We start from the raw sequence: 16655 nt of genomic DNA, 5'->3' as shown, positions 1-16655 counted from the left end.
CGGAGGAGGGGAGTGGTAGACGGAAGCAGTGACTCCTCCGACTCGGGGAAAAACAAGTACGTACGTGTCGTCTCGTTGCAAAACCCACTCGTCCTGACGGATCGGAGGAAAGGAGGTGGGGGGGGGGGGGGTTCGGGCTAAACCATACCAGGGAGTCGGGACCGGCACAATATAAAGTATGAAACTATAGTAATATGTTTCGTATGTTGTTTGTCAGTATGCATGAAAAAATGATTCATCTATTCTGATCTTCCGCAGTTCTTCAGCTGTTGGTGTTACAGCCCGGAGTGGTGAAGCAAGACAGCGATCCCCCTTCGATCTGCGCTCTCATTAAAGACCCTTACATCTGCGTCGCAGCAGGTGAGCTCACATGGCCACATCTAAACCAATTAAGTTTACCGCCTTTGTTTTTCGCTCATGTTCAAAATTCTCATGAAAGTAAGTTATTCGAATGCTCCTCAGGGTCGCGCGCCACATTTCTAGCGACGAGTTACGTGCATTTTTCTGTAGTTCCCAATGTACATTCGCAACTGCAGAAAAAATTAAACTGATTCAGCCGAGAATAAGTGTAAGTTCGTCGTATTGCAATGAAAATAGAAATATCCCTTTTCCACGATTATTTCAACGCGTCGTACGCCCTAAAATAACTGTGGGAAGGTAAAATTGTTATTTTTACTATAATATAAAAATTGAAAAGTTGCCAGTTGGATTACATATTGTTAGATTGCTTTCTTAATGGCAAAATTGCATCGGATGTCATTGTGATCTTTGTATTTGAACAGTGAATAGCTTGTGTTTCATTCTTTAAACCCAAGAGCATGCACTCAGGAAGTCATTATTGTGTAGTTATGATGAAATGCCCCATAACTTGTAAAAGTTGCGGACCATTTAGACCCAGAAAAATTTGGGCCAAAGTTTTTAAACTCAGGGATTACAGGGAGATTATCATGACCAGAAAAAAATTAAATGCTAATTTTATTTATACTGAAGAATATTTAAACGTGTAAAGTTTCTCGTGTTTTAACCGAGGATAAAGGATCCATCCCTTGTTTACAGAATTTATAATTAATATTTCACAGGAGCTATCACGTTCGCCAACATGGGCATTGCGATGCTGGAGCCGTCTTTGCCGCTGTGGATGATCGACACGATGGACGCGGGAAAGTTTAAGCAGGGCGTGGCTTTCCTGCCTGCATCCATCGCCTACCTCATCGGCACCAACCTTTTCGGACCACTTGGACACCGCATTGGACGGTAAAGAACATTTCAACGCTTCAACGCAGTCATGCCTTGCTTAGCAACAACCTAATTATTTCTGCTGCAGCAATTTTTTTCCTATACGATTGGGACGAATGCTTCCATTATTTTACCCTGTCAACTTCTTTCTCGCTGTTGCCCGCCATGGAATTCCCACGCTCAGAAACTATACCCGTGGCTCTATCCTTTCTCCCCTCTTGGTTTCCAACATAACTCATGGCCGTGTATTATCTGATTGGATGTTCCTGCACAGAATCTTCAGCGGAACATTCCGGACCAATGAAATTCTCCCTCTTTTTCGTTTTCCTGTTCCTCTTCGCCCCTTACGTAATAACTCTCTGATTCATACTCTCCGATTAAGCCTTTCCATCTCTCAACTCTCCCTTTTATACCCAATTCCCTCCTTGCTTAATGCCCTGACTTCAAAATATCCTTCCCTTGATCTGTTTTCCTCTACCTCTAGTATGAAAGACTCTCATAAATACCTGAACAATTCACCTTCTGTCTAATCCATAATCCCCTTTCTTACGTTTGATCATTTATTTATTCATTTATTATATTTCACCTAAGCTCTTATTTACTTATTGAGGTCATCCAATTTAAAAGCCTCTGAGCAGTTTTTGGTGTGAAACAAATACATAAATAAACTTAACTCGGAGTAACTATGGAGCAGATTAATACCAGTCAGGAAACTTAGGAATATATCAGGAAAATAAAAGTTGGGACTAGAAGTCTGGGAAAAATTCCAGGGACTCTGCAAAAAAGTGAATCGCCCGAATTCACGCAAGATATTCGTACCATGTGACACACCAAAGCATCTTCTTCCTCTGAGGAATTTTTATGCCGCCTATCTAACCTTATGTATTGGTATTCATGGCGAAACAAAAACCAGAACTATTCCTCAAACTTTTATTAGCCGTTGAAACTAGTCGACAGCAAATAAAAGTTTGTGGAACAGTACTGGTTTTTGTTTCACCATGAATATCTCATCGTTCCACCAAGTCATGCTAAAATCAGTTTATTTCATTATGCATTGGTAGTTCAAGTGGTAAAAAATCCGTCCAAAATCCGGGAGATCAGAATATGAATTCCGATCAAGACAAATGATATTTACTCTCTGGAATTTTCGCATTTAAGGTGAACTTACGGGTGAATCCGTAAAGGTACGCCGCTGGCTATTCCGCGGCCATTTCCGTAATTTATAATTCCATTACCCGCTAGGTAAACTGCCTGTTGTAAACATTCTATTAATGTATTTGAATGAGCATGGGTTTCATGTTATAAATTGTCACTAATCACCCCGTCCCATCCCCCTTCCAACATTGAATCTTATTTTTTAGTGCGGAATCACACCTACGAGTCTTCATTTTTATTCCCGATCCCTATTCTCTTCCTTTCCCTTTCCTATTTAGACTGCGTCATTCCTTCTCCCTTAGATGTTCAACATCTCCTATCCCATCCGTGAACCATCCCTGTCTCCTCAGTTCCTCGACCTGTTTCGTCTCCTACCATACATTTTCGTGGAAACTTTACACCGTCTCTTAAAATTTCCTGGCTCTTTTTCCTTTCAATTCACTTTTCAAATATATTTTATTAACAAGTTTCACACAAAAAGTACACTTTCACGCAGTGGTTCTACTATGTTATCTTTGATTCTGTTTTGTAAGAAGTTTTTTGGAGTTAGGTTCCAGCTATACAGTGTCACGATTATCAGTGAATAAGTCTAATATAGGTTTCCCTAATCTGGAGGGTCGCATCCTGAAAGGTAGCCATTGATTCTTTTATAGGAATGTCTCAAGATGTATCGTCCTCCTGATTTTGAGATTTCATCGTTTCCTCTAGACCGCTAAAAACAGTTTATCAGCTTATCCATCGACGTCCTAATTTTTGTGTCTGTTATTTTACAGGTGGCTGGCTTCCCTTTTGGGTCTCATAATTATCGGTATATGCTTGATTTGGGTAAGTAATGGCCATTTGAAACCGGCTGAAAAATTTGAGTTGCATTGATTGTGAGAGTGACAATTTAGCATTGAATTTGTGGTTTTACGATTCACAGATCCCAACGGCTCGCAGCATTAAAGGCCTTATCATGCCTAACGCCGGTCTTGGCTTTGCCATTGGTATGGTGGACAGCTCAATGATGCCTGAACTCGGCTTCCTGGTAGACATTCGTCACTCAGCGGTTTATGGTAGCGTCTATGCCATTGGAGACGTTGCGTTCTGCCTCGGATACGCTGTGGGTCAGTACATATTCTATATCTAAAGCTATATATAATATCCCGCGAGCCGCCTTAACAGGCATGTGGCAGGAGGTGTTAGGATAGCAGTAGTTAAAAAGAAGGAAATTTTCGTACTAAGTTCCGCCTAGCATTTAAGTCTTTCATTGCTCGTAGCAAAAAAAATGATTCCAATTCCTGAAAGGTAGTGGCCTTACAGTGAATTAAAGAGGAAAGTGCTTGAAGGAAGGGGAGGCTCCCAGAACGCTTAAGTGCTCTTTGGAAACCTTAATCGGTAGTATACTATTGAAATAATTCGTTCGGCAAAATATCTCTCTTAATTTGTCGTCTCTTTCAAACCTGGAGATATAGTGAGGTTGTAAGATGATGTTATCCGTGTTGCTATGAAATGTAGCTGCTCTTGATTGCTCCAGCAGATAAGTCTAGAGTGCAAACTCCGAGTCCCTTGCGGCTCCCTGCCTTATTCGTTAAAAATCTCTGTTATTCATTTTGTAAGCTCGTACCATTTTTTGACTAACGGTGCAGCTTTAATGTATTTTATTGAATTCAAAAAGAAACTAAGTGTTTCAGTAATAATGAATGGAACATTCATTTTCCGTTATAGAAATTATTCAGTCCTGCTCCTGCAGTTCTCATAACTTCGTTGACGTTTTTTTACAACGGGCGAAGTGGGTACAGTTTCTAGAAGTGATCTCCGCTGCGAAAATATGTTCATAGTGCTTGGGAAACACTCTGCTCTTAGCACGTGTGAAATAAACATTATATGTTTAAGTAGTAGTTATAGTAAGTTAGCTATAGTTAAGTCTCTGCTTCTACCATATCTTATAGATGGGCCGCGAAATGCAAAAATTAAGCCAATAATAAACTTATGGAAGAAAACATAAACAAGAAACGGTGTATTAATATAGAACTTACGTCAATAAGAGAAATTGCGCCATACACTCATTTTGATAACTTTGTTCTTCATTGATTGAAGGTTGCTAATTTTCCAAGAAATTATTCGAGTTCTCCTGTTGAAGAAAGTTTTAAAATCGGATGGAAAAATAATGGTAGACAAATTATGAAAGTCTTTTAACTCCAAGCATTTGGAAATAAATTCTATAACTTTAGGTGAGCTTATTCAAGATCCACCCTGTCGCATTTTCAAAAATTAATTGTACAATATGTCTATTCTTTACTGAAGTACGTAATAGTTATTATTTTCAATCATCATAGTGGAAAACATCTTTTCTATTGGGTTGTAAATTATTCATCGCATAAGTCATGAATCGTTTCTTAAGGTCCATTCATGTCTGATTTTGAGATTTGGATGAACGAGCTAAAGACACTTCATGTTCAAAGTAATATTTCTTTGTTGATTTTGAACAACTATAATTTTCCCCTTAGAAAAAGTGACCAGCAACGGCCACGAAACGTCGGGCAACGAACTGATTAAGTTTGCGGAGCACACCCAAAAAACATCACCTGCAAAGTAATATTGTTTTACGCTACATGTATTTCTTTCGTTTCTAGGGCCTGCTTTGAGTGGAACTCTGATGAACAGCATTGGTTTCGAGTGGATGATGATTGGAATTGCTTCGCTGAATTTCCTCTACTGTCCACTAATGTTCATGCTGAAGAATCCTCCAGTCAAAGGGGAAAGCAAGGTAATTTTGGGAAGAGAAATAAAGGATATCTGAATAACCCGTGTAGTACATAATAATTATGATATAGCAAGTAAATAGCACTTAATTAACTCACTTAAAAAGAAATACCCATGCGGGAAAAATTGTTTCCGAAGCTTTCCAAGCCAATAGCTTCCATCTCAACGTCTGCAGAAGTACTGGTTGAGTATGTGGGAAGCAGGAGCAAGGAGTATGTTGAACGAGCGAGGGAGATGTGGGAGGGGGTTAGCAAGAACTCAGCATCCCTGGGTTGAATGTATGCGTCAATAAACGAATTCTATTTAAGGTAAGGTGGGGTGTGTGGGACCCATGCAGTGGCGGATATATGGGGGAAGGATAAGGGGCTATAGCCCCCCCCCCCCTTGGGTATCCACTTTACACTAGATAGAATGTTAATTTTTCCCGAACCCCACTACTGCTGGAATTTTAACCCCCTTGTCCCTATCCTGGATCCGCCACTGGACCCATGGATAGCATGTATCAATTTTAACGAACTTTCGAAAATTTTGGCGCGAAGGTTTCCGCGGTGCGCTGGTAATGTAGGCGGCATTTTCCGGGTTTCACCGCGTCGTGGTTGTGGTGGAGACAGCAGTTTCTCATGCATTCCAGCAGGCTTCTTCAGGTCGAAGGCAGGCGTCTTCACTTCGACCTGAAGACGCCTGCTGGAATGCAGGGAAAGTTTGTTTGAAAAAACAGTTTGTTGTCTCCATGACAACCACGACGCGGTGAAACCCGGAAAATGCAGCCTACATTTCGAAAATTTTCTAGGCTGGCTATAAACATGAAATTCAATGTCTAATATACATATGAATCATTACGACTGGTAATGAGATTTAAATTCCTATTCTTACGTAATAACAGCCTGACTGAAACTACAAAATTTATACATACTACATTCTCGTAGCCTGGGTCGCACTCATTCCAGTCTATGGGGTCGTACTTGCCTCAGCAGGAGGGAATGAATGGTGACGACGGGGTAAGTGCAACCTCCGTTCAAAACTAATTTTACCCGAGTTCCACAATTTCAAGGAAAATAAATCAATAATGAAGAGAAAAAATGATATGTTACTTGCCTAGCACATCCGATGCGATGATTCTGGGGGAATTGTGGCGTAACCCCTCCTCACAACCAACTAAAACTATGAGATGAACTGAAGGGTATATTTTCTAAGCATGTGAATCGAGACATAAATTGATAAGTATTACAAAGTAGTTGATTCTTATCAGTGGCGGATCCATGGGGGGGGGGGGGGCTTAGGGGGCTATAGCCCCCCTAGTACATCCAACTTACACTAGATTGATTTGTAAATTCCACATTACTGCTGGTAGGTTTAACCCCCTCTTAGCCCCTTGTCCCTAACCTGTATCCGCTACTGATTCTGGTTCCAGTACAATGTGTGGAATATTTTGCGGAACCGCAACCTGCTTTGATAGCGGAAATACGATCTCCCAGAAGCGAGCTCGCACTCACCCCACCTTACCTTATTTATTTTTTATCTCAATGAATTAATTTTCTTCTTCTTATAATTCACAATAGTTTTTAAAATATTTTTTCTTCAACTTTCCTTATTATTTATTATATTTCCTTAGCCCAAGTCCATTGAGCTGGAAGATTACCAACAATGTACGGAGTTGAGAAAAAGCAGAAATATCTCGTCGACATTACAAGAGAGGTATTATTTATATTGGTGACGTCTAACTAATAAAATCTTACTAACACAATCGTAAATGCATGTTCGTCAGCTAAGAAAGGCATTCCCACTCGGCATCTGCTGCAATTTCTTCCTTCAGTAGTCACCTGCACTTCCGTTAACCGTCGAATATATTGGCGTAATCTTTATTGGCAGAAATTCATTTATATTATTTCAACCTTTAAATAAAGCGTACATTCAGTCCGATATTTATAATAATAATAATATATAATTTATTCCATTTACAATCAAATATTACATTTTAGAACATACTTAAATAATTTTGGAATATATAGGTACCCCTTTGAGTAGTTTTGGGGCTACCATCTTAAACTTTTTACATAGGTCTGGTGCTAGCACACATGAAAAGTAAAATTTCTTTGTATTCAGTTATTTGTTCTATTGCCGATTGCATTCATTATTACAAAACGTATTTCAAATATTTGGACAAGGATAACTATTTTTCTTATTTTTCTTATATAAACGCATAATTACATACATAAAATATACAATATACCTTTTATTGTAAACTTTTTAACCCACCTTTCTTAGTAGAAACTCTACTTCCTCACACCTCATAAGCCATTTTTTTACAGCGGATGCAAATCCCCATCTTTTTTCAGAGTTTGCTACATTGCTTGGCAACATGCTAAACAATTTAGGCCCTAAGTAATTGTATGACTGTCGATAAATTTCAATCGTCGGCCTAGGTATATGGAAGTTTCTCCAAGCTCTAATGTCATAGTTTTGTGGTCGGGCCTTTTCACCACTACGGTTATAGAATATTCTAAGGACTTTATAAATGAATAAATGCCTTAGTGGGAGGACATCTAATTTTTTGAATAGAGGAAATGAGTGGCTTTTCCTATACGATCGTGTTATAACCCTGATAACCCTTTTTTGCGCCACTATCAATGGTTTAATGTTGATAAAATATGCTCCACCCCAGCAGGCTATTCCGTATTGCAATCTTGAATTAACGAGAGCATAATATACCATTTTTAACACTGATTCAGGGCATATGTATCTGAGGAAGTAGAATTTTCTGACAATAGAAATCATTTCTGATTTTAATTTATTTATGTGAGACTTCCATTTACAATTTTGGTCAAAATATATACCTAAATATTTTATGTGACTAACCTGTTCGATCAAAATACATTTATCACAGGAAGTAACATTATCTTTTATACAATTTGCACATTGATAGTATAGTTTACTTTTGTTTGGGGTAGATTTACTCATGCTAAACATAATATATTTCGTTTTTTCACTTAACAACATATAATTAGCCGAAAACCACATATGTTGAGTGTTAATACACATTGAGTGTTAATAGATCACTTTGAATGTGTTCATATAGATCATCAACACTATTAACAGAGTAACTTAGTGCAGTGTCATCTGCAAATGACGTTAATTGACCTTTAAACCTGCCAGCACATAAATTGTTTACATATATTAAAAACAGTATGGGTCCCAACACAGAACCCTGTGGCACACCACAGGTGAGTCGAATCTTTTCACTGTAGCAATTTTTGAGACGCACACATTGATCTCGATCACAAAGATAACTTTGAAACCAATCATATGCGGTTCCACGTATACCCGCTTCCCATAATCGATTCATTAGTATGTTATGATTAATGGAGTCGAAGGCTTTGGTAATGTCTACAAATAAGCCAGCAACTCTACAGTTCTTATTCAGTCCGTCGTTCAGTTCTGAACAGAATTTTAATAATGCATCCTCTGTACTCTTACCACTCATAAATCCAAATTGGTTTTTATTGAAAAAACTATGCTGATTTAGAAATTTAAGAAGTCTGACTTTAACAACTTTTTCTATTATTTTAGCAAATTCAGATAATAGGGATATTGGTCTGTAATTATTTACGTTCATTTTATCACCTTTTTTAAAAATTGGTATCACTATTGCAGTTTTTAATTGTTCAGGAAATATTCCAGTATACATACTTAGATTAGCAATATGGGCAAGGACCTCCGAAATATTTGCATTTACTTCTTTTATAACTTGTGTAGAAATATTATCAACACCTTTAGATTTTTTAGACTTTAATTCCTTAATAATGCTGCTTATTTCTTTCGCATCAGTAGGAACAAAAAACAGTGAGTCAATTGAATTGGAGGTTGGGAATATTTCTTTGTATTTATTCGTATTACTTTCAAAATAATTGTTCTGGGTCAATGCTTGAATTACTTTACCATAATGTGAACTAAATTCGTTTACAATGTCCTGGCACTTAGTGACAACGATACCATTACTAGGTCTAATTTTTACACAATTCTCATTTCCTTGCTTTCCTCCCGTGAGTGAATCTAAAATGCGCCATTGAGCAGCGGTATTATTGACATTACGATCAAATAGGTTCCTGTAATACTTTTCTTTGCGCTTTTTAATATCATATTCTAATCTTTGCGTGTACGATACGTAGTACCTATTTAGCTTTTCATTTTCAGGGTGTTTCATCATTTTTTTATACAGAAAATTTCGCCTAGAAATTCTCCCGCACAAAGCCTAAGTCATCCATGGCCTCTTCATTCCTCCCGATCTGTTACTGTCTGACACGTATTCAGCTTTTTCAATGCAGCATTTCAATTTATTTATAAATATTTCATAGGCTTCATTGACATTTTGTTGTGAATAAACATCATTCCAGTCGCATCTTAGCAAACTATTATTTAGATGGTTAAAGTTTATCCGGCAATGGCTTCGATAAACTCGTTCGTATATATTAATGGGTACATTAATATTTAAAGAACATGATACAGCATGATGGTCTGTTAAACCCCAATCGTCCGCTCTTCCCTCATACTTATAGTTATCTCTACTTCTGCAAAAAATGTGATCTATACATGTACTACCCGTTTTGCTAATTCTAGTTGGTACTCGAATAAGCTGGTCCAGTCCATGACTAGCCATAAGGGTTTGATATTCAAAGGAAATATCGTTGGGTTGTAATATACATAAATTAACATCACCAATTACAATTAAATTCCTCTCACGAGAGATGGTTAATACATTCTCCAATTCACTCAAAAAATGTTCAACAGGGTTAAAATTAAGTCTATATACACCAATAATGCTTATCCAAGAAGAATCATTTATCCCTACTGATATTTTAACCATATCAGCAGTTTTTAATTCACCCAGATCAATAGAAAAACACTCATAAGTATCTGCTACATATGCAATAACTCCTCCAGCCCTGTAGTTATTATTACACACATCAAAACTCCGATAGCCAGTTATTTGATACATAGATACTTCAGTGTCATTGACCCAAATTTCTGTCAAAACTATTACAGCGGGTTTTATATCGAGATTAATTAGTTGAAATACAAATTTATCAAAATTAGCTCTTAGACTTCTTATATTTTGGTGCAAGACAAGGAACCTGCCACCATTAAATCCACTATCATTAACAGTACTCTGCATTTTGTTAGTAAAGATAGGTTGAAGACATACATAACTCACTCACAGAATGCTTACAGTTTCTCCAGGTCATCAGAGGATTTCAGAGTGATTACTTGATCATTCTCCTTCTTCCTCATGAGTATTGTCCCATGCCTTAGCCATAAATATTTGTATCCCTTTTCTTTCTTCGCATGACGCGCAGCAGCGAAGAGTCTCCTCCGACCTGGACTCAGGCTCTCGTTTATGTACACCGGAGTATCGGTCGCCAAGCCCAGGTGCCGTGTGGAGAAGGTCCTTTTCACTCGCCTCTTTTGAAGAATTTCTTCTTTTGTAGACCTACGGACGAATTTGACTATGATACCTCTCGTTCCGCCTTCGTGTCCCTTCTTTCCCAATCGGTGGCATGTGTTCACCATATCGTCGGTTATTTTAACACCAAGGGCGTCCCCCACACTTTTCACGATTTCTAAGGTATTTTCATTTGGTTGCTGGGGAATGCCGTGTATTTCAAGGTCATTAACTCGAGAATATTGCTCTTGGTGGTCTAACCTCTTTTCAAAGTCACTCACTCGAGATTTTAAGCCAACATTTTCTTGCCTAAGCAAGTCTATTGTCGCTAAATATTCAGCAATCTGCGTTGAGTTTTCTTGAAGCACTTTAGTATTTTCATCTAATCTATTGTGCACAAACTCAATAGCCTTGTTCAAGTCCAATTCCATGCGTTTCCTGTCCTCTTTAGCTTCTTCTAGAAGGTTTATAATATGAGAGATACTAGCAGTGTCCGTATCCGCCAGTGGAACTACTGACATGCTCTTACGTTTTTCCGCAGCACAGGTAGGACAACGCCAACTTTGCTTTTCAGCGCTAATATACTCGATGTCCTCTTTGGACAAGTGAACACAAGTAGCGTGACACTGGGTTTGACATTCACTGCAGGTAATCCTTAGCTGGCGCTTAAGAACACTCACATTACATACACTGCAATTAGCCATTTTAAACTGCGGTTTCCACTTAATATTAGTAACTCGAGCTTCTAAATTGAGTAGGAAGTTATCCTCGTAATTGAATGCACTTATACTCTGAACGCAACTGAACACATCACTGAGGCACCTGCCTGTCTCGAGCGAAGCACCAGCCCACGTCTGTCTCGCGTGGAAGCTCAACCATGACTGTTATTGCCACATATTGTTGAATATCCGTTTCCTTGAGCTACAACGTTATCGCGGTGGAAAGGCGAGTTCCTATGACCCCTAGAGCTGCACTGGCGGGATGAATTCTAAATTATTCCCGGTAGGGCCACGTGTGCCAGTTAGGCCGAAGGATGGGAGCCATACGAAAGGTAGTCCACGTGATAGTGTCACGTGAAAAACACTGTTAGAATGGAAGTGGGAAACCCTACCAACTATCTCTTCCCTGAAAACACGGAGTACAACCAAATGAGCCCCAGAAACTCATCGAACGGTACCCGTACGCATAGAGCGGGTGTTAGGTATAGACCAAGTAAGCGATAGGATTTTGGTGGTAGAAAATGAGGCGCGACCCACCAACCTCGTGGTGGTTCAAGTTTGCATGCAAGATGTGGAGGAATGGGGGGGACTATTGGAGTGATGGGTATGGGGTTTTATACAGTGGAGGGGAAGAAAGCCAGCGAGGGTTAGCTTTAGTATTAAACGGGAAGATGGGTAAGCGTGTGGTAGGTATAGACCAGGTAAGCGATAGGATTCTGGTGGTAGAAATTAAGGCGTGGCCCACCAACCTTGTGGTGGTTCAAGTTTGCATGCTCACTAGCAATCATAGTAAGGAAGAAGTGGATGAGGTGTATAAACAGCTCAAGGAAATAATTGGAGAAACTCCGGGTAAGAAAACGTTAGTAGTGATGGGGGACTGGAACGCTTTAGTCGGGGAAGGGAGGAATGGAAACGAAGTAGGAGAATTTGGATTAGGAATAGGGAAAGACAGGGGAGAGAAAGCAGAAAAATTTTGTAGGAGAAAAAGAAACACGTGGTTCAATCATCATAAAGGGCGAGGGCGCACATGGAAAAGTCTAGGGGATATATCAGATATATACATCATGGAATACGGAGGTTTAGGAATAGAGTGAAACTCTCTCGTTGCTTCCTTGCAGCAGATGCGGATCAGACCACAACCAAGTGCTTATGAAATGCAATGAAAGATTCAAAAGACTTATGAATGTTAGGAAGTCGAGGAAATAGAATATTGAAGCTCTGAAGGGGAGTGTGAGGAGAGAATGTCAGGAACTTGTGGAAAGTATTATCCGAGAGATTGAAAATACACAGACTGTTGAGGAAGAGTGGGATAACATTAAAACAGGAACTGTCAAAGCGGGTGAAAATTCAATAGGCCACGATGACAGTCGAAAGATATAGATGCCGCCGATAATGGAGTAAATAGTAAAATAAATGTAAGTGAAAAGGACGTGGAAGAACGTGGACACTGAGAAGGGCAAGATAATGCACAGGAAAATAAATAATCAATTACGGCGTGAAACTAAGAAGGCAAGGGACCTGCCTTAATCGGTAGAATACTTTAATAGCAATAATTTTTGAATATGTATGCATATTGTTTCACTGAAGTCATATTAAAGTGAACCTCTAGATTCACATTTATCAATGGTAGTTAGCTTGCGCAAATATAACAGTCTACTCTGATCTTTTAATTTCTATTATACCGTATTTACCTTACGTTATTTATTTACCTTATCTGAGTCTTCATGATCTTCAATCACTTCAGTTACTGATTACTTATTAAAATTATGGTTAAAGTGTACCCTTTTTGAAATAATTAATGCCATTGCGTCATAAGCGATCTTAACATGTGCCAGCGAACGGTATCCTGATGGCCTTGATTTAAATCATCTTTCATTAATTTGTAACCAATGGTTTCATACTTCCTTCATCAATTCACCTTCTCTTTCCTCTGAAGACCATAGTTTGTATGTAACGCTTATTTTCTCTTTCCGTTTCGGAGAGTCCACGCGCACGTTTAATAAGGTGATGTTTCCTCGCCTTCTTTTCACAGCGCTCGCGACTTTTCTGCTCCTTGCATCTGCGGAACCCACATCACGTCGTCTGAATACGATATCACAATTCTTTACCTTAAATTTTTGCCGTACAGTATGTTATCCAATGCTTGAGATCCATTTTATAGCCTCTAGCATCAAATTACTGTCAATTTTAACTTTCTACATAAAAATGCACTCGTGAAAATATCGTTCGTTCGTACCTCAACGCTATTCTCTGTAATTACTTTTGCCCATCAAATACCATGCACGTTTGTTTCTCCTTAAAATAAGCCCTTGTTAACTCATTATAATGATTTTTTCTTGAGGGCAATTCCCAGTCACGTCACAAATAACTGAGCTGTACAAATAACATGGATGAAAATTATTAGATTTTTCGTGCAGATATAATTTAATTTGAAATAAAGCATATTATGCCGTGGAATCGTACTAATTGTCCTTCAGTAATATTGAAAGATATGTCATTCGGAGCCACCCTCTGACTTATATTTTCGACGACCAGGTTTCAATACGTGATGCTAATATTAATGAAGACCGCAGCCGCATTTTTGGGTGGAGGGAGGTTCATTTCGAGTGGTCGCGCTAAAGACAGTATCTCAGAGACGGAGGGGGAGGACGTGATCACTTCTGCTGACTGCGGCCCTAATGAATAATAGCACTCGTGGAACAGACTACAGGTTGTAAATATTAGTTCCTTGGTCGAGTTACGAGTTCATTTGCTTCAGAATCACACCGGAGTTTGCTTAAGTCGTTTCCTAGTCAATTTGCTTGAATAGCGTCATTAATTTTTATGGGCATAGTAAAAAAATGATTTTTGCATGGCAACATGTTTTTAAACTCTTGGTTGATGACTTCTAACTTTCATCAAAAACTACTTTTCTTTGCATGAAGTTCTTGGGTTCGCATTTGGTGGATGCATTTCATTTCTTGTTTATTCATCTTTAAAAGATGATATGATGAACTGATAACTTTAATTGCTGGTATGTTTATGGGTCAGTGTATTACTCGACTCTCAACTTCATTATTTGATCATGGAATTTTGATCGTTGCAGTCCCTGATTACCGGTGATAAGTCGTCCGTGAGGTATGTTACGTACCAAAACGAGGAAGATGACGAGTAAGGCGCTGTGGACGAGTCAAGAGTGATGCCCTGAAAACTGAGGAAGGAAATCTCAACTCGGGCCAGACTGGAAAATATCATGGTTCTTCAAGTTATAAACGATGCATGCACGCAATTTCGGAGTGATGAGATATCTTTATCGAGTCCAAAAAAAGGAAAGATGACTTAAACTCTTTATTTTTTAAAGTAGCTTTTTCACTTCTGGCTGAGCCACATAAATTTGATAAAAAGCCTACACACAGGGTAGATTACGGATGCCGAACTTCATCTTCTAAAGTCAACCCATTGACCGGTGAGGAAAGAAGGAAGCGTTTATATTGATTGGTCTCATAAGAGCAATTTTGTATAAAATAATTGCAGCAATACAAAAATTCAGAATTACAAAACATCATAATGGACTGATGCTAGAGAACCTTCAAAAGAAAAACTTAAAATGTTACTTACTATTGGATAGAACTATGATTTCTAAAGTTGTTGAAGAAGAGTTAATATATCACTAAAATCAAGAACAAATAACATCTGTTTACACGAATGGGCGGAAAATAATACGGCGAAAATATGTGTATCATCGCGGGAGCTCATCTTCCAGCGAAAATTTGAGGTGGTACTCGTACTTACAAAAAATAGGAGTGTTCTCTCGGCGAAAATAAATTTGTATTCCAAAGTATTTTTTTTTCTCGGGACCATTTCCTCGAAATGTGTGATTTCTGTGAATGGCTGCACAGGATCTAAACAAGAGGATTTTGCCATGGTGGTCCAAATTTGGCGATTAAATATTATGTACTGTCAGAATGTGAAATTTTGTACAAATGTATAATAAAAGCACTCCTATCTATCTTTGTTCGGGAACCCGAAGAAATCGAAGCTTCGCCAACGAAATAAAATAACTACAAGGAAATGACTAAACCAAAGACTCTTGTGCAGATGCTGCCCACCAATATTGTAGAGAATATGTGGTTTAAGGATACATACATGTATATATATAAATAATGAATGGATTTGTTAAGGAGAATGTGCCACTCCCAGAGATAAATGGAAGGGGTTTCAATAATGACGATGCCTCTCAGCCCATTGTTGCCACCCTAATCCTTCGTTCACTTGTATTTTGAAGACATCTTCAACATTTAAAAAAAATCAATGTGGTACCTCGTTTTAATAGTGCATAAAAATGCTTGAAATGTAGAGTATCATAACTTGAGGTCTTGTGTAATCTTACAATGTTTCCGAGGTTATATTCAAACACAAGTTGTGATTGATGTCCACTGAGATTTAAGAACAGATTATCATCACTGCACTGAAGTGAGAGGAGTCATGATTATAAAAAAAATATAGGTTCCCCTGAGCGGGTTCCATTCGAGTGAAACAAAGCTGGTAATTGTTATCTATCTTATTATGATAACCAATGATGTCGTTTTCATGTGTATCCAGTGTTGTGCCAAAATAATATCTGTTCTCTATTGTGAAAAGATCGTAGTGTTTAAAAAAAAAAGTTTTACTATCTTTCGGGAGAGCCATGCAGTGCTCCCCGAGAAGTCATGTGACCTGACAATAACTATATGACGTTTAAGTCTCGCTGCAATTTGTTTTACTTTTGCGTGAGCAGCTGGTGTGGGTCCGAAGACAGCAATGCCGTTCACAATTCCCCTCAACCACCACCAACTCTCGTGGCAGGTTTGAGGACTGAGAGGCTCGTCTGTCCAAAGTTTTGATATAGGTATATATACATACGAATATAAAATAATACAAAAAACATCACTGTGTATTATCCCCCTGGCATTTGTCAATGAAGAGCTTTAGATATTATTGTGATGTTGCTGAGCTGTAACGCAATAAATGGGAAAAAATCATGTCTTCGGTCATTTCAAAGTGTTTCCTTTTCAAATCGAAGAGTACTCGAAAAGGAGACGTAACGGCAGTTGAATGAAGGTGAGTAATATCTTCAACAGGAAATGAGGTTTTCCATTTAATCACTCCCTGTAACAATGCGCAAAGCCTGGAACAAAAAATAAGACGGTTGACTTGTATTTTGGTCGTATACTTTTTGTTCATTAATGCTATTTTGACATGAATGGATATAAAATCAAATGTAATTCGTAATTTTTACCATGATGGAAAGTAAAGTCAAATAATATGGCAATTCAAAACTTACCATTCCTTTTGTCATGCATTGCGTTTGCTAATACCATGGAGGAGATGGAGAAGGAACATTT

At 38.5% G+C, this 16655-nt stretch overlaps 1 protein-coding gene across 3 annotated transcripts in view; it reads left to right on the top strand.

Moving 5' to 3' along the window:
• The window catches only part of LOC124155566 (synaptic vesicular amine transporter), a 204247-nt gene extending 187955 nt beyond the window's left edge, over window positions 1-16292 (top strand). For 2 of the 3 annotated variants that reach the window (XM_046529508.1, XM_046529506.1), the window contains exons 8-14: window positions 259-360; window positions 1080-1254; window positions 3165-3216; window positions 3314-3497; window positions 5007-5140; window positions 6749-6831; window positions 14378-16292. In XM_046529508.1, the coding sequence (XP_046385464.1) occupies window positions 259-360; window positions 1080-1254; window positions 3165-3216; window positions 3314-3497; window positions 5007-5140; window positions 6749-6831; window positions 14378-14384 (737 nt within the window). In that variant the 3' untranslated portion in view covers window positions 14385-16292. The remainder of the gene's footprint in view (window positions 1-258; window positions 361-1079; window positions 1255-3164; window positions 3217-3313; window positions 3498-5006; window positions 5141-6748; window positions 6832-14377) is intronic. The other variant, XM_046529509.1, reaches the window with a different exon arrangement.
• The last annotated feature ends 363 nt before the right edge of the window (window positions 16293-16655 follow it).

This window comes from Ischnura elegans, chromosome 3, assembly GCF_921293095.1.
Source record: "Ischnura elegans chromosome 3, ioIscEleg1.1, whole genome shotgun sequence".
In the NCBI taxonomy this organism is placed as follows: Eukaryota; Metazoa; Arthropoda; class Insecta; order Odonata; family Coenagrionidae; genus Ischnura; species Ischnura elegans.
The sequence above is the reverse complement of the archived record's forward strand: the minus strand, read 5'-3'. Positions and strand labels throughout refer to the sequence as shown.